Raw genomic sequence first — 25,400 nt, forward strand, 5'->3', positions numbered from 1 at the left:
GACACAGGCACACGCACCGCCTTCCTAAGCGACCCCCTGGTGTCCCCACAGACAATTCCAACAACTAAAAATTCATTAAACCCCACTGGGAAGTGGGGATGCAGGGCTCTGGCAGCCACAAATGCAGGGGGCCAGAATGCGGCCCCTCGTGTCCATCAAGGCTCTCTCTCCTTTAGTGTTGCGGCTGCCTGAGTAACTGGGTGGTTTCTCAGGCCACCTCCTCCCGGAGAAACTTGGGGAATGTGGTCCAAGATCTCATCTTCCTTCCTCAGGTGAAGAGAAGCAACAGGATGGGGCGAGGAAACCCAGGATTCTGGGGAAAAACTGGTTTAAGAAGCCTGCCCATTTATGTGGGCCGAGGGCGATAAAAGCCTCAGAGAAAACATGATGGGCAGCTGTGTGGTGGGAGACATTGGAAAAGCCCCAGATCCCTGGGCCAGGAGCAGCCTGGAGTCCCCCAAAACTCACTCACTTCTCCTGTCAAATGGGCTGCCCCGCCTCTGCCCAGAGAGCCATGGGACTTAGCTGGAGCACTGGCCCTCACCAAGGCACGGATACCGATACACCTGCTGTGCCTTGTGGTCCTCCCTGCTTCACAGAACCCCCTTACTCTGACTAAGCCTCACTATTACCCCGTTCCCAGGGAGCTGCCCCGATGCCCACCAACACACGTCACCCATCCCAGCCTGGGCCAGTCCCAGGCTGGAAGAATGGCCCTCACTGGGAGGCCCTCAAGGGCCCGCCTGATGCTGGGTGCCCTTCAGTGTGAACTGTGGGGGTTGCTTGGCCCTTCTAGGGGTCCCTTCTTTCTTCTACCCCCAAAGCCCTTGATGCCTCAGAGAAGCGGGGCCAGGTGTCTTTTATCCTTACCACTGCACCTCCCATGCCCACACCTGCTAATGCTGCTGCATTTAGAGCTAGAAAGACCGAGTCCCAGCTGGTGAAGTCACTGGCCCAGAACAGACTGCAGGCCTCCAAACCCTGAGACCCCTGCCACGGCTCCACAGCAAACTTCCCAAGATCAGCCACCAAAGTTACTCAGAGTGGGGCACGCGATCAGATCCACAACTGGGACATATCTATTTAGACCCTTGGGGATAGATGGGGAAAGACTTCGCTAAGTCTTCTTGAATAAAACTCACTCGAGATTGAAGAGGCTTCAAGAAGGAAAGGGGACCATTCTGCAGCCCAGAGAAGAGGCCCCGCAGACAGACGTGCTAGAGGGGTAGAGACTGGATTTGAGGGCGACAGCTCTGGCCCTGGTCCCAGGCAGTGGCAACTGGGCGAGGGTGGCAGGCGCTAGACCACAAAGAGCTCTGTCTTACCGAGAACTGGACTTTGCTGTTTTTTAATGAAGGGTCATCACTGACAGGAAGAGCACTTGGTGGAGGTAAACTCACTATCCCACTGACCTGTGGTCAGCCCAGGCTATGGTCCACCCCACACCCACCAGCCCCCCGCAAAGGAGGCCTGGTACAGATTTCCCATCGGCCCTTCATTCCCACCAAGCTAGTGAAGCAGGAGGAGCTACTCCCGTCTCACAGGTGCGGAAACTGAAACTCAAATAAGTGATGCTCAGCTGATACTCACTACTGACAGGACTCAAATACAGGCTGAGACCCAGGTCCCTGGGTGCGTGAGCGGGTTTCTATCAGGCTCACATTAACAAGCCTGCTTCTGGTAGGAACAGAATCCCAGGCTTCTGGACACACAGCCAGCTTCCCCGCCTGCACTGGCTCCCGGCCGGTGGACCAAGGAATCAAGGTCATTAAGTGAGGCCACATGTTAAAGGGCTAAGTAGGGCCTGTACTTAGTAAGTGCCAATATGTCAGTCAAATCGGAGGAGTAAGCACTAAAAAGCCTGTGAATCTTGAGAACAGACCTTCTTCCCACACATTGCTGCCACCAACAGAGGAAACTCACAGTGGCCTTGGCTCTTGAAAGAGCTGGAAGACCCAGCTCCACCTGGCCTCTAGCCTGCAGAAAAGAACGGCCTCGGGACACACCTGCTGTGCCCACAACCCAGGATCCCGAGTGTCTCCTGCTCCGGGTGCCAAGCAGGGAGTCAGAGGCGTCACTTCATGGCATCCTCCCAGCTGCCCCGAGAGGTCAGGGCTCGCTTCAGCCCCAACTGCCAGATGAAACAACTGAGACTCAGAGAGGTTAGCTGACTTTCTGCAGGCAACCCCTATGCCAATCCTAGGACCACAAGGAAGGAGAGAGTGCCTTTGGAGACAGATGGCGGGAGAGGGACAGGACACAGAGGAGGCAGATGGGCTGCTAACAGGCCCACAGGAGCCTGAAGGGCTGGCCGCTGGCTGCTGACCACCGACCAACGTAAGTCGGATCCTGCAGCCAGTGGGCCGTCTTTCAGTGGCAGCAACAAGCCACCGCTGAACACTGTACGCACTCACACGTGTAGTCGGTCAGTCCTCCGGAAGGAGACATTGCGATTCAGTGAGCAACCAACTGCTTCTCCGAACAGCTGAGAAAACCAGTACCTGGAGAGGTCGGGTAACCTGAGCAGAACACACCGTCAGGAAGTGGCGGCGGGCTGTCCTGCTCCAAGGCCCCCGGTCACAGCCACCGCATGTGACAGCACCTCTCTTCAGAGGCCATCTCCTTGGGAGGCCTCTGCCCCAGCTGGGTGCCCTCCTGCCCCATCGCTGCACTGCACACAGAACTGGTGTGTCCCCAGGGCAGAGGAGCCCCTTGGGCGTCCCAGCACCCAGCATGGCGCCTGCACTTCATGGAGGCTGTGTCCCCCGCCCGTGCTCTTACCAAGTCTTATCCCACCATTCTGGACTGTGAGAGACAGGACTTTCTGGAAGACAAGTTCACAGAGCCACCAATGGGCACGGGCCCAGGGGCTTCCTTTACTCCAAGGGCTTCATTTGGAAGAGGAACCCATCAGGAAAGGTCAGCTAAGGAGTTAATTTAGGAGATACAGGGCAGGAGCCTGGAACCCACACCGTGGACTTCCTGCTGTACCCCCAGCTCCTGGAACGCAGCCCCACGGTGAGCACTCAGCAACACACGGGAATGCTACGCTCCCTGGCCCGGCCCAACCCGAGTCCGGCCCCTGGCCCTGTGCCCAGCCCGGGCTCCTCAAAGGGCAGTTTCCTTTTGGGGGACGTGATCCTATTCAGGGGTCTATCCTGATCTGCATAATGCCAAGGCATGTTATTGAAGGATTCCCCTGGAATTTTCTTCCTCAAACCTCTTTTGCTACAAGGGCTGAGGAATTTGACCTTTTTTTTTTTTTTTCTAAAGGAGAAAAGCCTCAGCATAATTTGCAAAGAAAGGTAGGGGCAGAAGCAGAGGAGGGTAGCCTCCTTAGCTAACTACGGACAAACCAAAACCACAGCCCCCCACCCCCACCCCAGGCAGAGGGAGGACCCTGTGGGGGCTCAGACACAGCCCCAGTGCCAGGCAGGCTGACAACCGGCGGAAGAGCTCTCAGGCACAGGGGAAACTCAGTTCTGAGAGAAACCCGAAGTAAAAACCAGGCCCAAAGGGGAAAAGGATAAACTAGCCCAAGCTCTCAATAAATGTGAGGTGAAGGCAGCTGCTAGCACCAATCCCCGAGTATCAGATCCATAGAAGTCAGAGACCCGGGAGTCAGCTTACAGCTCTGGAGGAGAGGCCCAGAGAGAGGGGCCGAGGCTGCTGGGCTCTCTGGGGGCACGGGGGAGCAGGGCAAGAACACGGCCCAGGCTTCCTAGGCCCAAGGGTCCTCCTGAAGATGCTCCCTTTCCTTTCACCCAATGGAGAGTAAAGACCTGGGGGTGGGGGAGGATTTGGGAGCAGGAAGGCAGAGGCAGGCAGGCAGCCAGGAGGTGGCTGCAGCCCCCGCTGGGCTCCTCAGTGTGGGGCCGGCTCTGCGTTAGGGGGCAGCCGAGGCCCGTGAAGTGGCTGGGTGCTTTGTTACCGAGAAAATCTCCCAGGCACTGACTGCTGATGCATAGCTAACAGGGCGGCGGACATTGATTTATGTTCAACTTTCCATTTCATCAGTGAGAGTTACGGAGTGACATGTGGAGTTCACGGGTTTTTTGGGGGGAGGGGGGTGTCTTGTATGTGCAGACTCAAACAGGCCCACACGTGTGCACAGAGGCACACGCACCAGTCAAGGCTTCAACCCCCCCCCCCCCCCCCCCCTTTTAGAAGGGAGGCCAAGGGGAACAGAGGCAGCCTGGCACGTCAGGAGTAACCTTTTGTCCACTGTTGCTAGGAGCCCAGGGCCGGTCATCTGCCTCTTGGGCAGACGTTAGGCACCAGGCTGGCTGCCGGGCAGGGTGGGAGCACAGTCTGACCTTTGTGGAGGTGGCATTGGCAAGAAAAAAAAAAGGCTTTTCCTCCCTCTTCTCCTGGCCTTTCCACACGGACCAGGACTTGTTGGGGGAGGTCCAATGGTGGAGGGGGCGGGGGGAACGACAAGGGTAAGGGGCGGCGGGGGTGACTGGACCAGCCCAGACCACAGTCCTTCAAAATGACCAGGGGTTTAGAAAGCTTTCCTGAGTACCTCTCACTGGACATATGAGCAAACTAAGGCCCAGGGAGGGGAATACACCTTCCCAAGGACACACAGCAGTTTGGCAGCACAGCTTGCCTCAAACCAGGGTGCCCAACTCCTAGGGCAGGGGTCTTCAGGCTTACAGCCTGCCAAGGGTTTCAGCACAGTAACCAGAGGGGGGGCTGCCACTTCAGGAGCCAAGTCAGCCTGGAACAGGGGCGGGGCTGGGGACAGCAGTTGGGCATCCTGCCTCCTCTCTAATCCTTCTCAGCAGGGGTGACACTGCCTTCTGTCAGTCTGGAGCCAGACAGCAGGTCTGGGGGCTGCAAGGAGGGGCTGCTTCTGCCCCCCGCCCCCCGACACAGCACACCTCTGTCCCCTCTCACACACACAGGCCGATGCATCTGTCAGACCCCTCTGCCCACAGAGACGCAGAGAGAACAAGGGCCCGGGGTCAGAGTGGGGCCAGGCGGGGGCGGGGGTCTGCTCCCCAACAGACGGGGTTCATCAAGAATCTCTGGATCTCACAGCCCCGTCCTGTCTTCCCTGAGCAACTCTGGCCAATCTGAGCCTCGGTTTCCTCTCATCCACACAGTGGGAATGGCATTAGCTCTCTGGCCCACGGCACAGGGTCATGGAAATCAGAGAAGGATGCCTTTTCTTTCTTCTTTTCTTTTTTTCAAATTTTATTTACTGATTTGAGAGAGAGAGAGAGAAAGAGAGATTTGTTGTTCCACTCATGTATGTATTCATTGGTTGCGCCTCGTACGCATCCTGAACGAAACCTTGGCGTACTGGGAGAATGTGCTAGCCGACTGAGCTGCCTGGCCAAGGCTGGGGATGGCTTTTCTGATCTGCACAGTGTTCCACCAACAACCTGAAGAGGGGTTCAGACAGCTCCACTTTCGTGCCTGAGAGCTCTGGCTGGGGCTGCCCGAGAAGGCAAAGCTGGACAGCCACAGGACCACACGTGGGGCCCGACAGGCAGATAGCAGCTCGGGCTCAGCCTCCCAGCACCACAGCCTTCGACCTCAAAGACCTAGCCAGCCTGGTCCGATTCCAGCCAGAACCCTGGGCCTCCTCTAGGCTCTGCTCCCTCCCCAGTGCCAACATCCACTGAGGGCCCACCAGGCTCCAGCAGGGAAGTACAGGCTGCTACACCCAGCCACCACCTCAGCTCAGCCCTGGCTACCTCCCGAGGGCACCGCAGCCTGGACCCCACACCTGCACACTGGTCAGCCTGCTGAGACCCCAGCCTCTCCAGCCACTGGTGGTCTTCCTAGGATCATGTCATCCCCTTTTAGAAACCTTCCACAGCTCCCCTGTCTTTAGGTTCAAGTCTTTTGTGCAGGTAATTCATGGCTCACATGGACCCACCCCCACCGCCCACAGCCGCCACCCCAACCAGCCACCCAGGCCGCCTGCCATCCCAAACTGCCTTTTCAAACCCCATCCTGGCATCCTGCCTGCTCCACCCCCAACTGCCTCCAGCTCAGGCCTCAGCTCCAATGCCAGCCCCTGGAGGCAGCCTTCCCAGGCAGCCCCCACAACACTGACCTCTCTATGTCATCATCGCCTGCCTCCTCCACCAGACAGTGAGGTCCACGTCTGCTTCGTTAGTCTGCAGCGCTCACCAGGTCTGGGTGACTAGGAGGTCACTGTGCTCTCAGAGACCATACCTTACCCCATGGGCTAAGGTAATCAACCAGCCTGGCCAGGTCCCACATGGTTTAGATTCCAGCCTCAGACTCACCATCTATCAAATGGGGATCCAAATCCCCAACTATCAAAGCCTCCCTAGGAGCAGGCTTTGAAAACCACAAAAACAAGGTAGTTTAATTCTTCCCAAGTCTCCCGAGTCCCAGACTTGCTCTGGTCAGCACAGAGAAGTCTTTCCTGTTGCAGCAGCTTTCTGGCAGAAGGAATGTCGGCTTGCTTGGCCACTGCTGCCTGCTTCCCGCTGGAGAGGAAGGCAGGAAATGGACAGCCCTGGGCCCAGCTCTTAGAACTGGCCACGCTGCTGCACTGGCATGCTCTCGTTCACCGGGCTTTGACCCTCCCCAGAAACACGGCACCCCACCCCAAGGCTCACAGTCCCCAAGGTTCTCTTGTCAGGCATCTAGTCTCTGCTTGGTTATGATCAGTGGCAAGGGGCTCACTACTGCGTTGTTAATTGGCAAGTGGTAGACTTGTCTTCCCTATAAAGACGCAAATCGGTCTTCCTCCTCATTTTTCTCAAGGATCTGAGATCTAAGGGCTGGAGCCTCACAAGAGGCTCCTACATGGCAGAACTGATTGTCCAGCACGTCATCAGAACCCTCCCGAGGCTGCTTGTCTCCTACAGAAACCCCGGCTACCTCTACAGGAGGTGAGGAGAGAAGTGTTCCCTACACCCTCACGAGGAAAGGTCCAAGATCACGTGTGCTTCTCTCTCCCTTTTGTTTTCTGGATCATTTCTCTGGCTCCCCGCACTATACACATCATCTGCTCCTTCTCCTCTCCCCCCGTAACTGATGGGAGGGCTCTCTGGAGGCAGACCTCAGTGTCTTTCCAAGGTAGATGGGCTTAGCTGGCGGGAACGAGGGCTCACTGGAATGGGGGATGCATCAGCCCCTACCGCCCCCCATCACAGGAGAAAATGTGTTTAGGGCAGGATGGGCTGAGCTTTGGGCAAAGGGAGCTGGGTCCCCCAAGGCTGTCTTTCCAGAGGAGGCGTAGGTCTTTAGCCCTACACCCTCCCTGGGTCTCTGCAGTGCCAGTGTCCGCCAGTGCGCTCAGCACCCAGGTCCTCGCCCCCACACAGCTGACGGAGCTGTTGCGAAGCAACCGTTCTGGAATGCAGACCTGGCGGTACCCCAGTGCTTCCCACTGCCCACCGGACTGGGCCACACGCGCCAACAGTATCCACCAACGAACGCCGGCAACCGCTCCAGCTTCAACCCCCACTGAGCACCACCTCATTCGGGACACTGCCCCAGCCGGGGCTGCACTACCACCAGGAAGCCCTCCCAATCTCCTGTCTGGGCAGGCAGGTCTCTTGCTTCCTGCTACAGGGCGGGCATGGGTCTCCCTGCCAGTCTCCCTGGTGGGCTAGGTGCTCATGTGGGCACATGACGTGGGCAGACCACAGTTAACTCAGTCCTGGCCTAGAGCCAAGCCCTGTACCGTCACATCAGAGGTGGCCAGTGAGTGTCACAAACCACAGTCCCACCTGCCTCTGGGCCTTCACTCCACATCCACAGATGAGAAGTCCGGACTAGGTCAGGGATGGAAAATGTGTGGGATATGAACTACTGTTTACGACATGCCCACGTGCATGGTAGATCTGGCCAGTCAGTATCTGTCGGGCCTGGGTAAAGCTTCAGAATCATTCTCAACACGGTGTTTTAAGTAGTGTTTACTAAGCAATCACAGCTGGCATCTGAATGGAAACACTGGCCACTTCTGAGAAGATGGCTAGAGATTCTTTCTCCTTCCATTCTTTCCCTCCTTTTTCCCTCTAGTCACTCTTCTTCCTGCAGACAAGCAGACCCGTGTCCGCACTGGAGCTCTAGGAGCAGGAACCAGGCAGCCTAGTCCAGACTCTCCTCACACCCGGGCTGGTGACTGTGGGCAGGCCACCTTCCTGAGTCTCCCTCTCCCAGTCAGCCATGCCTCCCTGGCACAAACAACTGTGATCAGAAGTAGCTGCATGTCTAAAAACACTACATAACTAAAAACAATTATTGGAATTTAAAACAAAACAAGAACAAAAACAGCCTGTACCCAGTGCTCCCTTCTCCATGACCCCTGTCCTCCCACAATTCCCCAGCTCTGGACCTAGAAATCCTCATGAGGCAGCGCCTCCCTTACAACTACCTTAGGGCCAAGGAGCTGGGACCCACCCAGACCAGTGGGCCTGGTCAAAGCCAAGGCCAAGGCAAGTTTGCCAGATGTGCAGCCCAACTGCCTTAAGCTGCATGAAAAAAATGCCACTGCTTGATTATGTGAAATCCATCTGGATCCAAGGCAGAAAATCCAAGTTGGAAGGCTTGTGAGAGGTCATCTGGTCTGCCTGGTTTCATCCACTGGTGAAGAAACTGAGCCCGGAGATGGAGAGTGACTTGCCCAAGGTCACTCAGCAAGTGTGTTAGCAGAGGGGCACTAAAGGAGGTGTCCTCAAGCTGTAGTTTTCTGCTCCCTGCCCCCTTCCAGAACCCCACCCCAGACGCTCCAAGTCTGGTCAGATCTAGAGCTTTGGGGCTAGGACTATACTCCTGGTAATAAATGTCAGTAACACAAATAAACTCAATTCAAACCGGGGGTACCAGTGCACACCAGGTGCTGGGGATGCCAGGGCTAAGGCAATCTCTTTACAAGGAACACACAGCATTAGAATGCCCTTGCAACGTTCCGCCACGACCGCCGAGAACCCCACATAGTGAATACGGCCGGATCCCAAACCCCCTTCCTGTCGGCCCTCAACCTGCTGCTACCACACACAAGCTCATGCCACAGGACCAGGCGGGCACTGTCCACCCCAGAAACCCAAACACAGAGTGTACAGAACAAACAGAAGGCCAGACCTTCTGACCCCGGGAGCAGCCTCACAGCCTGGCAGCCAGAGGCCTAAGGAAGGGAGTCCCCTGTGTTGCTTCCTGAGGAGCCAGAGTGGGGGGTGGACGGCTGCTCCCTCCCACCCACCCTGGCAGCCTTGTTGGCTTCTAAATTTAGCACTCACTGGGGGTGGAGTACTGACCTGAAAACTGGGCTGGCCAAAGCTGATCAGCCAACCCCGGCTGGCTCCCCAGTGCAAAGGCCCTCCTACAGCAGAGCTGCCCGCCCAGGTTGTGGCCAAGCAGGGGAAGTGCAATTGTTGGCAACAGATAAAACCCTCAATACCATCTCTACTTCTCTTCCAGTATCAGAGTGGCCGCCTGCAAGATGAGCAAGGGGCAGGGTCGATGATCAATAGCTAATATTCCTGCTGTGAACCAGCCAGCTCCAGAAATGGGAAGCCACCGACTCCTGCCGGGAAGACACCCTTTCACTGTAGCAGGACCCAGCCCCAGTGAGGAAAGGGAGTCCCAGGCATCAGGACCAAGAGAGACCCCCTCCACCTTCATCTGACTGATGGGGAAACGAGGCCCTGGGAAGGGGGGCGGGGTGTCCGCCGAAGTCACCCAGGAAGCAGAGAGGCCACAGCACACAGGTCTCTGCTCAAAGACCAGCCAGCTCTGGGTGGTTCACCCTGACAGAGGTAAGGGAAGACCTCAGGTCAAGAGAGTCCAAAAGTCATCTCCAAGTGACGGTGGCTGGTGGGAGCTAAATAAGGACAGGAATCAGCCTGGACTTGCTGACCACACACCCCTGAACGTCACAGGGGAGGGCCCAAGAAGTATGTCTGGAATTAAGCCTTAACCATGAAAAATTATACCAAAGCAGGAAGTAGGGAGCTGCCCACATATCAGGCAGACCTTGCCTTGCCCCAGACTCAGGTCAAAATAGAAGTTAATGGTCTATTTTTAAAAATACAGCTGCCTATTGTCCACCTCTTCCCGCCATCTTCACTGGGCACCCAGATGGCAGCAGGCAGTGCCTCAGTAGGGGTGCACACAGGTGGAGCCTGGTACCTGGGTGGGCTCTTTGCGCCAGGCATGATGGCCACATCTGAATTCTATCTCGGGCACCCGTGGCATCATCAGAAAGATGACCCACAGATAAAACCCCTGTGGGGAAAACCACCAGCTGGGGGTGGCATGCCCTGGGTGTAGCGGCCAGAAGACGGCTGCCCTGTAGCACAGATGACCATCTCAGACAGTAGCCCCTTAGGTTCCCCCCTCTGGCAGAAAGGTAGAGTCTGCCTGGCCCCTGTCTTTCTTGGACCCGTGGGATTCCGAGGATTCGAACGTCTCACTCTCTCTCTGAGGTCTGGCCCCTCTTCCCTGATGCCTGTGGCCTTAACCCCAAGCTGAGCCCTAGCGTATGCCTGGTCTGGTCCAATCTGAAGCCCGCACACTGGTTTCCGAGGCTACACCCATTTCCACTCCTGGGACAAGACCCCCATTTGGACAGTGTGCTGAGAATGCGCTTACCACGGGCGGCCGTCCAAGGCCCTCAGCTGCCACCCTCGTGTCCCTTGCACTCTGCTTACCACCACCTTCCGGGCTACGTGCTGCCTCTGCTGTCAGGGAACGCCCGTGCTTTACGGACTCCCTCGTCTGGTGAGCAGCACTGGTGAGCAGCACGTCTGGTGAGCAGCACGTCCTGACCCTCCTCTCCCGGGAGTTAACACCAAAATGTGAAATCTCGCAAAGCACAGTGTCTTCCAGGTCATCGCCCACCCTTAACGCCCCTGGAGGTGTTCTTCCTGTCTCTGCTCAGACGCCCCCAGACCACGGCGCCCCCGCCTCCTGCAGCCCGTGGCTCCCTGCTGCACACACGTGGTGTGGAACTCTGGCTTCCGCTGAGCACCAGCGTCCTTGGACTCTGCCCCCCGGTCACATTTTAGAATTCTTGGGCTTCCCCCCCCACACAGAATCTTTGCCTTCTTTCCCACACAACCACTCCTTCCATATTCTTATCTGGAAGTGCTAACCTGGCAAAGGGCCTGGGGACCTCAGGCAGATTCTCAAACCCAGCGGCAAGCAGGTTTGAAAGAATGGGAGGTTACGTTCGAGCTTCATCATCAAGTTCCTTCCAGCCCTGCGTGCCATCTCAGTCTGGTTCGAATGGAATGAGTCCCCCAGAGGGGATGGACCAGATGGAGGAGGAAGAGGCACGGAGTGGGTGGCGGCCACACCCAACCCTAACAACACAGCGAGCCCCAGAGGAGAACCCGACAAGGTCTCTTGGAAAAGGCCAGGCTCTGGACCGGTGTGGGATCTGCTCCTGCTCCAGCGGGGCAGGGCGCGGGCACAGATGCTCATGGGGTGCCGTCCGTGAGCGCACTCGGAAAGAATCAAGTGGTTAACCAGAGGGACAGGGTTCCGAGACCTGCCAGGACGGTGGGTTTTCTGGGTTTTTTAGATTATGCCTAAGGTTTGTAGTTTGGACAGGCAAAGTAAACAAGGACAACGACAGCAGCAACACAACAGAAACAAAGAACAGTTTACTTGTTAAAAAAAAAAAGAAAAAGAAAGAAAGAAAGAAAGCCTCTATTGAAAGACAGCTCCACGTGGACTTGGAAGTAGCCCCGCCGCCTGCCTGACCAGGGGCAGCGGTGCCAGGACTGCGAAGCGGGTGTGAAGACAAAGTCCAGCACATGCAGGAGGTGTCTGCTCTCCATCTCTTTTCTCCCTGCCTCGGGGCTGGGTGGGGTGGAGAAAGGGATGGGAAGAGAAGGGCTTCCACCAGCATAAAGCAACAGTATTTAGACCATGGCAAACTGAGCTACGCCTCACTCCTCTCCCTCTCCCTCCCTCCCGCCTGCCGGAGAATGGCCTGGAGTGAAAGGACCGCAGGACCAACCAAGGGCCCAGCACGTACCTGAAAGAAACCCGGGGGGATGGGGCCTCCAGGCATCCCATCGTTGGGGGGAATGTTGCCAAGCACTGGGCTCGGGGCGGCTGCTGCACTCTGTGGAGACAGGAAGGTGAAGAGTGAGAGAGGCTGCACCCACGAGAGACACACAGTTCCAACCGCTGGCCCCACCCTTCTTGTCCGCCCGTGTCCTCCACAGACCCTTCTCAGTGTCACCTTTCCAGGTGTCACTTCCTAGGCAAGTGAGGAATGAACTCTGAGCCTCCACTTCCTCATCTCTGCAATGGGGGAGCGTCCACCGCCTTGTACACACTCTGCAGAGATGCAGTGGGTGGCCGGCACGCAGCAGCTGTTTAACGCATGGAGGCCCTGCCTGACCCACCCAGCTGCTCTGTGCAGTTCCTTCAGGGCAAGCTCGGTGCTTCGTAAACGTCTGTACCCTCTCTAGGAGGCTGGCATGTTGTACGGAGCCGAAGACCAATAAATATCCACAACTTGACGAACAAACAGACAGCCCAGCTGGGAAATGTCCCTGGAGACAATGAGGGAGGGCAGGTGTGTTTTTGGTCCCGTCAAGGTCCTGGGTGCTGTAGGACAGGAGGTAGGCCACACAATGGGGGGTGAGGGGGGGCCGTTACTTTTCCTTTTAAACGCTGCTATTCTGGCATTTACCTGGTACATCTGCTTCAGCAAATGCCTCCCAGGGGTGAACAGACGCTGCTCGCTTCAGCCTGGCCTCCTTCCAGACAATCTGCGCCCCACCTGCTGGTGTGGTCGGCGTGTCTGTGCCTGGCCCCGTGCTCGCGCAGGCAGGGGCAGGCTGCGCAGGAAGGCGCCGGCCGACCACCCTGCCCGGGCCCTGCCCCTCCCCACTGGCTCGGGCTCAGTGGTCCCCAAGTCCCACCAGGGCTGAGAATTCGAAACTGAATCACTAACTGCCTCCCAGGGGGTCTGACTGGAGCTGTGAGACAAGAGTGAGCAACTGGGGTCAGAAACGGCCTCCTCTGCTCTCACGAATGCAGCCTGCTCTGTCACCACCTCGAAGGGGTCACTTCTTCCCTGTCCTCAGCCGCAAAACAGGAGCCACAACTCCTGACTTCTGACTCTTCATGGAAGGAAATGAAGCAACGTGTGAATTCCACGAACACGATGTGTGCTGCAGAATGAACAGGTCCCCGTGGGAACCAGCACGTCTGGGCTCAAGGGCTGGTGCCTCTACTAGCAGGAGATGACCATGGACAAGCCAACTGGCCTTTCTGCACGAGTTTCCTGTAAAAAGTGGGAGTGGCTTAGTGTCCCACCTGGTCATTAGGCTTGTAGAGGATTAAGTGTGCTGTGTTTTGTAAACCAGGAAAGCTCAGCCACCTGGAGGCAAGGAGGACTCAGTGTGGGCACACAGTAGGTGTCTTAACAGACCCTAGGTAGAGAGAATGGAGTGGGGCTGGGCTGGCCACTCGGGCCCAACTTTTCAAAATGCTTCTGCCTACAGAAAAGTAACCGTCTCTTGTCACCAGAGAGGCTCTGCCAACCCTCCCGCAGTGCAGCGACTTTCAGCCTTTTCATCTCACGGCACACGTGAACTCATCACTAAAGTTCTGTGGCTCACCAAAGATGTATCTCTTACCATCTGACAAGATAAAAAGGTGTAATTGCGATTCACTCACACCAGACGGTTATGGTTCTGTTGGCTGTTGTCATTGTTTTATTTGACCATCTAAAGGGAAAAGAGGTCAGTGCCCCAACCAAACAGTCAGATACCGCATGTTTTAGAACTCCTTGCGGTGCGCCAGTTGAATGGCTGCTGTGATGTGTCACTAGCACCCCACACATCACAGATTAGGTCTCCCCACCTCCCCGGGTCTGAGGCCACGGCCCCACCCAGAGGGAGGAGAAGCCTCCCCACCCAGGCGCTGTCTGGGAGGAGGGCTGCCTGGGGGACACGCCAGGTTCTCCATTAGCTGCACTGTTTGTTTGTGGTTGGCGGCTCAGTGAAAATGCAACTTTTCGTGATTTATAACCAACAATTATTCCTCAGAAGCAGGAGCAGAAAAGTTTAAAAAACATCAGGGTGAGGCAATTATCCACCTTCAAGTTCTTTCCGAGACTGGTTTTATATTTAACTCTTTAATCCTTCAGGATGTCATTTTGGTAAAGAATATGGGTTTTACTCCTCAAACAGCCAATGACCTCAGTATGATCCGCCCCCTACTCATCTTTTTTTTCTAGTATTTTTAATTGTTTTATTTTTCCATTACCATTTGTCCCCCTAACGCCCCCCTCCCCCACCACAATGACCACACTGTTGTCCGTGTCCATGAGTCCTTCCCAACCCATCTGAAACCAGAGACAAAATTCTTACAAAGGTCTGTTTCTGGGCATTTTAATTCTGTCCTATGTCTGTAAGACTCGATTCCAATGATCAGCTTTACAATGTGTTTTACTATCTCCTTTAATCCTTTAATAGAAGTTTTCTTGCTTACTTTTATCTACTTATCCCTCCAAACTTCAGACCACTTATAAAAGTCACCTCCCTCCCCAAAGAAAAACGGTCTTATATACAGGGTTGGGAAAGAGTAACACTCACAGTTGTAAGCATGTAAGTTTATCCTTGTACTACTATTTATTTATTAATCACTGTATTATTTGCCTTGCTTATCGTCATTATTGTTATTATTTCATATCCTCACTTACGATTTATGTTTTAAGTAGTGATGGCTGGCAATTAAACCAACGAGAGTGGACACTTAACCCTACGTCTGCCCACCCCTGCATATAAAAATTTAAAGGAGAATGGACCTCTCTTTCCAAAACAGAGGCGCACTCCTCCCATTAGTCCCGACTTGATCCGAGTCCACCTGCCAAGCCGGGTGGCTGGGTGGACAGTGACAGTGAGAGAGGCGGGAGTAGGCCATCAGTTTGGGAAAACCGAAACTCTCCTTGGGGAACTGCCGTGTTCCCGAGAGGAGGGCGGAGGGCGAGAGAGACGCGCTCCTGCTGTGGCGCGCGGCTGGCCTGGCCCCCGGCGGTGCGGGTGGTGGTAGCTGTCTGGCCTGAGGTTCAGAAAAGCGGTGCTTTCACGCCATCTGTCCCTGAATCCCCAAGTTGGTCTTCTGAGGCAGACACAAGCACCCCTACTTTACAGACGAGAACAGGGAGCAGGCCCACGACAACTTTCCCCATCTGTCTGCTTCAGGGACTCCAGACCTGGTCTTCCTCCACCCACAGCCCAGAAGCAATGCTTTCTTTCACACATCTGGAAACTTCACCAATCCGATTCCTTAACCTAGTAGCATTTACCGTTTAGTTTAAAACACTTTCGTATTTTATAGCACAGCAAAGTAAAAGGGAAATTATTAGTAACAGCATTTTGTTGGATGTTGTCATAAGCACTTACCCCCACCCAATTAGGTGGTCAAAGAAAACCTGATTTTTTTAAACTGGACCTATTATTAACACAGATAGATATATCACTATTGACCCAATTTAATGAACGGGCATCACACCAGTGTTTGCTAACCGGGTCATTACAAACTGCTCTCTCTTCAGTATTCTGACTTCCCTTTTGGTTCACTGCCTTTCAACACGGTTCACACTAGCCATCTGCTCATCTGCTTTCACGGTAAAACATTCACGCCCTTTGCTGTTTGAGTATGTGACTCTATCCCTTAGTGATTCATAAGAGCTCTTTATATATTATGAATATAACATAAGGATACCTTATAACTTTTAAAAACCTTCTAAATGAAACCTTGAACCTGGGAGCATGACTTGTCCCCTCCCTCCAACGTCCCATTCTCCACGGATTTGGGAGTGAGTTGGCGGTCCTAGGAACTGGGGGTGGGTGGGTGGTCCACGGTCCACGGTCAGTCCTCTGGCTGTCAGGGATGAGTCGGCCGCGGTCCTACTAAATAGACTGTGCGGTTCTCTGCTCCGACATCTGGGTGGAGCATGCACTTCCGGGGCCCTTCCATGAAGGGAAGGCCTTGCTGGCAGTGACTAAGGTGGCAGGAAGCTGAAGAGATGACGTTGATCATTTAAAGCCTCCTTTAGCAGCAAAATTAAGTAGTCTGCAGTACTTAAATCTGTGCCCTGAATTACAACAGTTATTGCCATTCTTTGATTATGAGGTGAAAAATGGTTCAATAACAAAAAACTTTCCAAAGGGCAGAAAATCATGAAGAAAATGACAAGCAGCAATGGGTACAACTGGGTGACGAAAGGGTTAATGAGACACCACCCCCACCCCTCAACAGCAAGGCAGTTTCCCCCATCTCCAAGAGCCAGCATGATGTCAGGCATACAGCAGGTGTTCAATAAATGATTACAACTTTTATTATTCAAAGACCTGCTTAAACCTGGCCATCTGGAGGCAGGCCTTTCCAGATTGCTAGGAATTGGCCTCTCCCTGTGGTTTCCAACTTTGAGTTAGAGTTCCATTAGGGCACTCGGCAAAGCATCTCATATGAGTTTTCTCTAAACACACAGAACCCAAACAGAAGACCCCCCCCCCGCCCCCCGCCACCGAAGTTCACTAAGGCCTACAGCATGCTGGGGGTGTGGAAGGTGCACAGGACAGAAGACCCCGACTGGAACAGAAAGAGCGCTGAACTCAGAAACCAGAGACGCCCTCTGCCCCTCCATGGGCTCAGCCCCAGCTGGGACCCCATGGACAAGTCCTTTCTCACTCGGGCCTGGTTCCTCACGTGTCCAATGGGGGAGTGAGACAAGATGACTCCAAGGGCCCTTCCTCCAGGCTGTTCTCCCCAGTTCAGTCTGCACACCCAAGGGCGACAGGGACTGGGAACAATCGCTCCTGTGTGAACAGGAGGACAATCCTCTTTCCAGAAGGCCCTGCATTTTCACTCTCCCCTGTGCACTACAGAACACTTAGAGATCAAATGTTAAAACCCACCCGCAAACCTAGTTCTTACTGGAGCCTGCAGGTAACAGCTGATGACATCTGTGTCCCCCCATCCCAGGCCCTCCTCACCAACATCTACCCACATGTGTGTGCAGGCATGGACTGCAAAGGCAGAGCCCCCCACCCCCCAATCAGGCATGCAGTTTGGTAACGCATGCATTTTTACAAAACTTAAAATTCCTTCTAAATAGAAAACAGGCCTTGCAGGGTGGTGTGGCCCACGCCAGCCAGCTGCCTCCTCTAAGCCTCCTGGGTCGAGTCAACTGGAAAAGTCCAAGGTGCCTTCAGACAACTGCCTGAAGTTCTGGAAGTACTTTAGTTTTGTTCACAGTCTGGGAGCCTTCCAAGGAGGGCTGATCCCTCAACTTTCTCCCTACAGAGGGTTTCTTTATGATCCCAGGGTGGTCCCACAACCACTGGGGCCTCTTCACGTGCTTCAGATGCTCGCCAGCTGGTTTCGCAGGTGCCACGCCAACCACAGGCGGACCCCGCTATCCAAACCTGGTTTCCGATACCGAGGGGACACCTGAACACCTCCCCTGCCCCACAGTAAGTGTATTCTCTCTGCCTGCCCTCCCTGCACCCGGTGGAGAAGCAGGGTTCAAACCTGGGGCCTCGGAATCTAAGCGACTGTGAGGAGCCTTGAAAGCTGTGCTGAGGAATTTGGACTTTGTGCCCTAGGCGGTAGGGAGGAATTCTAAGCAGACAAGCGGCCTCTGAGAGCCCCACCCTACCGGTACCAAGCATCCCAATACATCACTGACAAACCTTCCCACACCCAGAGAACCCAAGGCTCCAAGAACAGACTTGGCGAGTCCTCGGTGTGGTACTGGGCCCTTTCCTCACCCGATGCAAGAAGGCCCCTGCAAAGAAACCAAGAAACAAAAGCCTCCCATCCAGCATTGTGGTATTTCACGGTAAAGGACAAGCATTCATGTGTCCGTCAGGAAGTGAGGGTCTGGGGGACGTTCCCTACAAGGTATTATCTTCCAGCCTTACCCCGAGAGCCCCAGTTATCCTCACTCACAAACCAGCATGAGTCCCCCCCCCCCCCCATTTTCACTCTGTCTGAACAATGGCTCTGTGCACAAGAGGCTCCTGGACAACCAAACAGCAGCAAATGCACAGAGCAAGCCACGGGCCTCCTGCCAGCCCAGCAACCCCTCCTGATTGATTTACAAGGCCGAAAATCCCTCCCTCCTCACCCCACCCCAACACTCATGCCTCATCGTGCTGCGGTGTGGGGCCCACACGTGGAAGCACCCAGCGTGGCCTTCCTTGACTGAAACTCAACACAGGCCACGTGGCCAGCACCCAGGACATTGGGGTACAAGGGTTGGCTCATGTAGAAATGGAGGTCACGTAGAGGAATGAAGACCCTCCTGTGCTAACTAGATGAGGAGGACAAGTGAGAAACAAAGGCCTCAGAGCACCGCCGTGTCTGGGGGTGGGAGAGATGCTTGCATTGGTGTCATCAAGGCAGAGATTTCAGCCTTCTGTGCAAAATGCTAAGGTGACCTGGGTCCCTCTGGGCCAAGTTTCCAAGAGGGAGTTTTAGCGGCGTCGACAAACTGAAGATGTGCGGAGGGAATGGCATCACCCAGACCAAGAAAGTGACACCAAAGGAGGGAAGGTAAAGGTGTGGCTTCCAGCTTTCACGCACAGACCATGGCGAGAATCCGTTCTGGAGAACAGGGGCTCTCACTCTGTGGTGCGGGGACAGCACGGAGCTGCTGCTGCTGCGTGAAGAGATGAGACTAGCTGGCGTTAAAAACAGTTCAGATGACACACAGGAGTGAGTGACACAGGATCCTTGCCCCCAAACAGCCAAGAGGCCGTCACGTGGAAGGAGGACGTGCTCTCCCAGAGCCCAGGGACAGCCTGGGTCCAGCAGCAGACGAAATGCTCTGGTCTACCAAAAGCTTCTCCAGGGCAGAGGAGGAGAGGGAGCTGCCTCAGGAAGCCGTGGGTTGGCTGCGTTAACAAGACCCCATTACAAATCAAAATTGTGTAGGCCTGACCTCCACTCTGCCACATCAGAGCCACGCTGCCTGTCTCAGCCTCAGCTGCCCCTCTGTTACAAGAGGAGCACCAATACCTAGAACTGCCTGGTGTCTCCCGGGGATTACATGAGAGGAGAGCCTGGACTGAGGGTCAGAGGGCTGGAACCCACCTACTGTATGACTTGGACACACCTTCCAGCCCTCTGCTCAGCTGGAAACCAGGCAGCTGAGGTCCTGCTGATCTGAGGAAGCAGGAGGCGTCACACTGAGCTCTTAGCCAAGTCACCTGAAAAAAGGCCAAGAGTAGGCGAAAACAGCCCCAACCTAGTGAGCCAGGCCCCAGGCCCAAGAGAGGTGTCCTGCCGTCAGGGCTTCTTCCTAAGAAAGTCCCATATCCCTTCTGCCTCCTGGGGTGAGAGGATGGATGCAAGGATGCAGAGAGGGAGCACACAGAGAAGCAGAAGTGACTGATGCCAGAGACAGGGAAAGAGGGAAGGGGATGCCACTTACTCCCCAGCCTCCCTGGGATGATGTCACTTCTGTCTACTGGTGAGGAAACAGAGGCACAGAAAAGCACATTACCCAAGTGACACTCACCTTAGGCTCTCTGCCCCTCCACCCCCTACCGTGGGTTCAAGAAACCTGAACAACAGTGTCTCACCCCACTCCCCAAACCCTGCTGTTCCCAAGGGTTCTGTGTTTTTAGACACTTACAAAAAGAAAGAACAGACAGGTCACTACAAATGTAAGGTAAGCACAGTGCATTCTCTGCATTTGGCGTCATCTACGTCTTGCTCTTCCCTAAGCAGATTGAACTCCTAGCTCTGGTCCTTTTGACAAATATTTCACAGAGCTGGCCTTCACTAAGGAAAGGGTGTGTGTGTGTGTGTGTGTGTGCGTGCGCGCACACGCACACACAAGATCCCATGCAGAGGAGGAGAAACAAGGTAGGTGGGCGCTTACACAGGCTGCATTCAGCAAACACTGGCTCCTGGGGCTGCTGGGTATGCACCGGGCCCACCGGGACAGGGGATGAGAGAGGCAGGGCTCCGCCCTCGGGTCTGGAGAGTGAAGTGAGTCTCGGTGACAGAGATCTGAGGGATGTGGGGGTGCTCTGGGCAGGTGCTGCGAGGAGGGGATTAGGGGGATCAGGGAGGCTTTGTGGAAGAGGTAGCACTCAAGCCAGGGCCTTAACGGATGGCAGGACTCGAAGATGCAGGAGGTGATACAGACGTGAGAGATTACTGCTGTCATCTTAACCCTGCCTGAAAACCAGGCCTTCTGACAGCCCTTCCTTCAGAGCACAAATCCCACCAGGTCTCTGCCCTTCCCAGAGCGTCATCCCACCTCTGGGTTCAGGGTGGGCTTGGGGCTTACTTGTTCCTCTCCCCCAACGAAAGGGGGCTCTTCCAAAGGGGAGCCATCCACCCAGTCTAAGAAGGCTGCTACTGCTGACCCAGCTAGCCCAGCTCACTTTTGTGTGGCTTACCCAGTTTCTGTCCCCAGCCCATCCAGCAACCTGGTAGGGACTATAGATGAGAAAAGGGAGGCTCTGCGATGTCAAGGGACTTGTCCAAGGTCACAGAGCTTGAAATGGGCAGAGATGGAAGTTGAGTCCAGATCTGCTAAAATCAGAGCCTGGCTCTTGGCTACACCCAATGCCTTTCTGGTCTACATTTTAAAACTGATGCTTAATGGTGGTTGCCTGGGGCAAGTCTGGATTTGAAGCCCAGCACTTCCGCGCTCCGGGGACTAGCATTCCTGGGTGCCTCACTCTAGCTTTCCGCATCCTTCGACATCATCTGTGGAACAGAGGAGCCCTCTACCCTTTGCAGGGGTCCAGGGAACTTAAACATGGCTCTCAGGTAAGGGACTTGGAAAGTCGCAGGGGCTCAGGCATGATAAGTGCTCAGTAAACAGACGCCTCTGAGCCAGCAACACAGCACCAGGCAGGTGACAGACACAGAGGAAGGTGGGAAGAAAAGGGGGCTGAGGCTGCTGGAAGACAGAGTCCTCTGCACAGCAGGAGCCATTCTTCTGAGGAGTGGCCTCTCTCGGCCCCATGTTAGAAAAATACCACTTTTTAATTAAGAAATTAAAAACAGGCACACCCCAGTCAGAACGTTTCCAAAAGGAAAAGGAACTACTTGTGCTGAGAAGGCCACGGCCACCATTGCCCTGGGCCCTGCCTGTCCATCCCAGGAAGCACCCAGCGTCTTCTGGGAACTGGATCAAAGGGCACGGTTTGTGTAAGAGGTGGAGCCCTGTGTAATTAATACCTGGTTATACCCTGGATGCCAGCCAGGGCGCCCTCCTCCATGTGCAAACGCTCCCCTAGCAGGGCTGCACAGCGCAGGGCACGGGTCCTAGGCGTGTGCACTGAAGAGGAGGGAGATTAAGGGCTAGAGGCACCCCGGAAAATGAACAGTGTGGACTGGATCAGCAGCACACCATTTGTACAATGCTGGCTTTCTTTTTAAAGAGATGAGCTTCGGGCCCTGGTTTACACCATTAGCAACACACCCACACCCACACACAAACACCCCTCCTCACTGTCTTAAAGGAGCTACTTACAACTGCGAACATGTCATGGTAGGCCAGTGACAGCTCCTTAACAAGAACACTGGCAGCTGCTTCTGGTAAAGTGGAAAATTCCCTGGCGTGGACCCGTACACATGCTTAGTTCCAATGACAACTTAATCTTGCCAGGATTGAGGTGCGCAGAGAACAAAAAAACTGCCTGCTTCTAGAAACTTTTCCCCCTACGTGTAAAAGAAATCGTTCAAGGCATGGCCCTCAGTACATCTCTCAAGAATGGGAGCCCACACTTGGCTCAGCTGGCACACGAGTGAGTGGGGACAGAATCCCTTTCCCTTGGCTCATCCTCTGCCGTGGCGGGACAAACACTCCTCACCTGGAAGGTTTCCCCAAAGTCCCCTGGTACCACAGCAAGGAAAGACATCACTTGGCTGGGCAGGGGTGTGTAGGTGAAGGGGCCGGGAGTCCCAGGGCTCTCTTGATGGACCAGGAAGCCAGCCAGCAGCCTCCCACCGTGGTTTGCAGGGTGGGATGCACAGGCTCAGAGCTGAGCAGATGCCACCTAAGCCTTTAAAGCATGCACTAATTGCGCTAATTTAGCTAACAGTCCCTGTTTCGTCCCCACCCCAGTCAACCAGCGTCCTTTGGTACTGCTGGAGAGATGCAAGCTGTTGGCTTTAGTGTTATTTTGTCAGCCATTAAACGATTCATCGGAGTCATTAATTGATTTATTACTGCTGCCTGCTCAGAGGGTTTAGCAAATAAAGAATGATGTAGGTCACAACGCAAAAGAAATTGGACCAAAGAACGCCGAAAGAAGGTGAGCACTTAAGAGTCCACTCAGACGGCCCTCCACACCCAGCCATCAGATGCGGGACAGTGTAGCCAGCTCTCCTGCCTGAAATCGGGGTGCCAGCCTGCCTCCCACTCAAGACACCAGTGTTGCCAAAGATGTGGAAGGCAGAGAACCTTGTCTGGAGGACTCTGGCAGCCGGCTCCCAGGGCACCTGCCAGGCTGGGTCACCAGCAACTGAGCACTTATGAGGGAGAGGGCAGACTGTGGCTGTCCACCAGGCGGACTCGGGGTTGCGATGGCTGAGCCTGTCTCAGCCCTCCAGAGGGGACGTGCCCTGATCACAATCCCTCTCTCCCCCTGCACTGCCCACGGTGGTGATAAGGCAAGAACAGCTGACAGTAACAGGCGCGTCCCAGTGCCTGGCACTTTAGTGCCCATCTCTGATCCTCTCAACAGTCCTAGGGTGTAGGTGGCATTTGTCGCCGCTATGTTAGAGAAAAGAAAACTGAAGCTCCAGGAGCGGCCCATGGTTACAATCAGGCCAGGAAGTGGCAGGCCTAGGATTTGAACCTAGCCTACCTGACTCCGAAGTCCACATTTCCTCCCCTCTACCGAACTCTGTGGCTGACTGACACAAAAGGGTGCTACAGCTCAGCCTCAATGATAACCCCAACAAAAACCAGTGGGGGAACAAGAACAGGCCAGCTCCCTCCTCTTGGAGCCTCATGTATAAAATGACAGGGTTGACGTGGGTGGGCCCTGAGGCTACATGGAGGAGTGAGACTGCACAACTAACTCACTGCCTTCTACCTTCTAAGTCCCCAGCTGCCCTGGCCACCAAGGTGCTGATGGGCCGGCCGCGCAGTCAACACGAGTCGTGCTGCCTTGTGCCCCCTTCCTGCTGCGAAGGCTCCTTGTGCTGGGAGCCAGACCTCCCATGGTTTCCCCTGCTGCCCTGCATGCCCTTCAAGCCCCAGCCAAACAACAGCAGGCACAGGAAGCCTTCCAGGATTAGGCCAGGTACCCAGTAAGTGCACACTAAAGGTTGCCGCACTGGGTCAGACCAGAGAGGAGGAATTCTCGTCCCTCCCTCCTCCTAGTTCTCAGGTTCTGAGCAAACACCAGGGAGTGGTACTGACATGGGGGGACTGGAACGGTCAATTTACAGAAATATGAAGAGCCCCAAAAAGAGGATCAACTGATCACAGATACCGTGTGTGAGCATGCATGTGTACTTGTGCGCGCACGCATGTATCTGTCTGTCTGAGGCAAGAAAGGTAATAGCTCTGGTACCTAGTTTCCACAAGGGACCAAACACAGCTGGTGTGGTTGACTCAAATGCTGTGATCACTGCTCTCTGCCCCTGAAAAGACACATCACACCCTCAGCCCACCACTAGCATCTAGAACAGAGCCTGCCTGGCAAGACCTCAGAGGGTGGCTGACCGTTTGCATCTGCTTGGAAAGTGATGCAGGCGGCTGAAGAGGGAAGCCCAGTAAAACCCAAGCACTGATCTGCTTCAGGGCTTGACCCAGCCCCACCCCGCAGAGCTCTGAGCCTGCAGCCTGCTGAAGTCTGATGGGAGTGGCAGGGTAAGGCTTGGCTGCTCCTCCCAAGCTCCCCACCAAGAGGCCCACATATATTTGCTGGGTGTCTACCAGGCACATAAGGCAGGGCTTTTTTGTTAACATCCCCCAAGAAAGGGTCCAGAGCATCCTAGAACACATACATGTACCTTTTAGGATCCTGGTGAAAAACCCACTGAAGGGGCAGGGCCAGGATCCCAGCCTGGAAGGAGGAGAGATGATACCTGACTGATTGAAGGCTTCTGAAGGGATAGGGCAGTTCATCTACTAAGAATCACACCCAAACCTGGTTTCTGAAACAGACAAGGGATTTCCCATAGAAGGTGTCCACCTCTACCCTCCCTCCATCAATTCATAGGGTATTGAAAGCACAAAGGAAGGCCTTTATACAGACCTGCATCGGGGTCTCACAAATTAGATTCTTTAAGTGCCTTTAGGAAAAAAGCCCTATTACTACTTACACATGTTGAGTCCCCTTAGCTAACTTACAGAGACCTCCCTGTCAGCCGTATGTGCTTGCTGAACATGCCCAACCACCCTTGGAAACACTCTCCTCCGCTCTCTCCCCTGGATGGTAACTCTCATCCTTTATGTTATGTGTTCCTCATCACAGCACTTGTCACATCTGACTGTTAATTCCTTATTAAATTAGCCAGCTGTCTTCCCAGGGACAGGGGCAGGAATGGCGAGCACAGCACAGAGAAGGTGCTGGCTCAGTAAATACTTTCTGGATGAATCCAGTCCTTGCAGAAATCCTGCTTTTCAAGAAAAGTCACCACCTCCCTCCCCCCCACCCAAACACCAGCACTACCACTGGCACCACCATGCACGCACGCATGCACGCACCCTCTGGCACACATACCTCCATACCCACTCTTCCCTCTGCCTGTGAAACCCAAGCTTTGGATGTTCGGAAAACCTGGGTGCTGGTGCCGTTCAGCCTTTGCTGGCAAATGAGTTGGCCAGGCCACTTCTCTCCTAGAGCCACTGGTCACCTCAGTAAAATGAGATCATTGTTATGCCTCCCCTCCTAAGACAGCTATGAAGGCTGCTTAGACTAATGCTGGGCACAACATTTATAGTTACAAAAAAGGACAAAGGCAATGACAGAGTGTGGGGTGGCCTCAGGGGGCTAAACTTCCCCTTGCCGTTCCCATTTTGGAAGTCAAGCCTGGGCCCTGTGGACTGGGTGCAGCGAGAGGATCCGAGGGGTACCTGTGAGTTACTAAGACCTAGCTGCCCCTCCCAGCCTCAGCCGAGCCTACTTTTCATCCCCAAAGCAAAGCCTTCTGTTTCTTCTCAGACAGGTTGGATGCCCTGGTTACTGGCCTGCCTGAAGAGAGATGTTTGCTCCACTAGCCCCAAGAGCCACTTTTCTACAGACCTCTTATTAAAGACAGAACCTGCCTACTACCCTCAGGGCTTGGGAACAGACACAGGTTGGAGGGAACCATTCCTGGAACTGGGTGGATGCTGACGGGGACAGCAAGGCAGAGGTCCCACCCGAAGACACCTTTTCCTGTGTACCCAAAGAAACCGCGCCTGCAGGACAGAGGGATCCTCTGCCAATCACAGCTAG

The 25,400-nt window shown here is 54.7% G+C and overlaps 1 protein-coding gene across 5 annotated transcripts in view; it reads right to left on the reverse strand.

Annotated features, from left to right (window-relative positions):
• Nucleotides 1–25,400, reverse strand: part of SSBP3 (single stranded DNA binding protein 3) — a 154,968-nt gene that overhangs the window by 31,533 nt on the left and 98,035 nt on the right. For all 5 annotated transcript variants that reach the window (XM_036026149.1, XM_036026148.1, XM_036026146.1 and 2 more), the window contains one exon: nt 11,984–12,073. In XM_036026149.1, coding sequence (XP_035882042.1) covers nt 11,984–12,073 — 90 coding nt within the window. The remainder of the gene's footprint in view (nt 1–11,983; nt 12,074–25,400) is intronic.

The sequence above is a fragment of the Phyllostomus discolor genome, chromosome 5, assembly GCF_004126475.2.
Source record: "Phyllostomus discolor isolate MPI-MPIP mPhyDis1 chromosome 5, mPhyDis1.pri.v3, whole genome shotgun sequence".
NCBI classification, from domain to species: Eukaryota; Metazoa; Chordata; class Mammalia; order Chiroptera; family Phyllostomidae; genus Phyllostomus; species Phyllostomus discolor.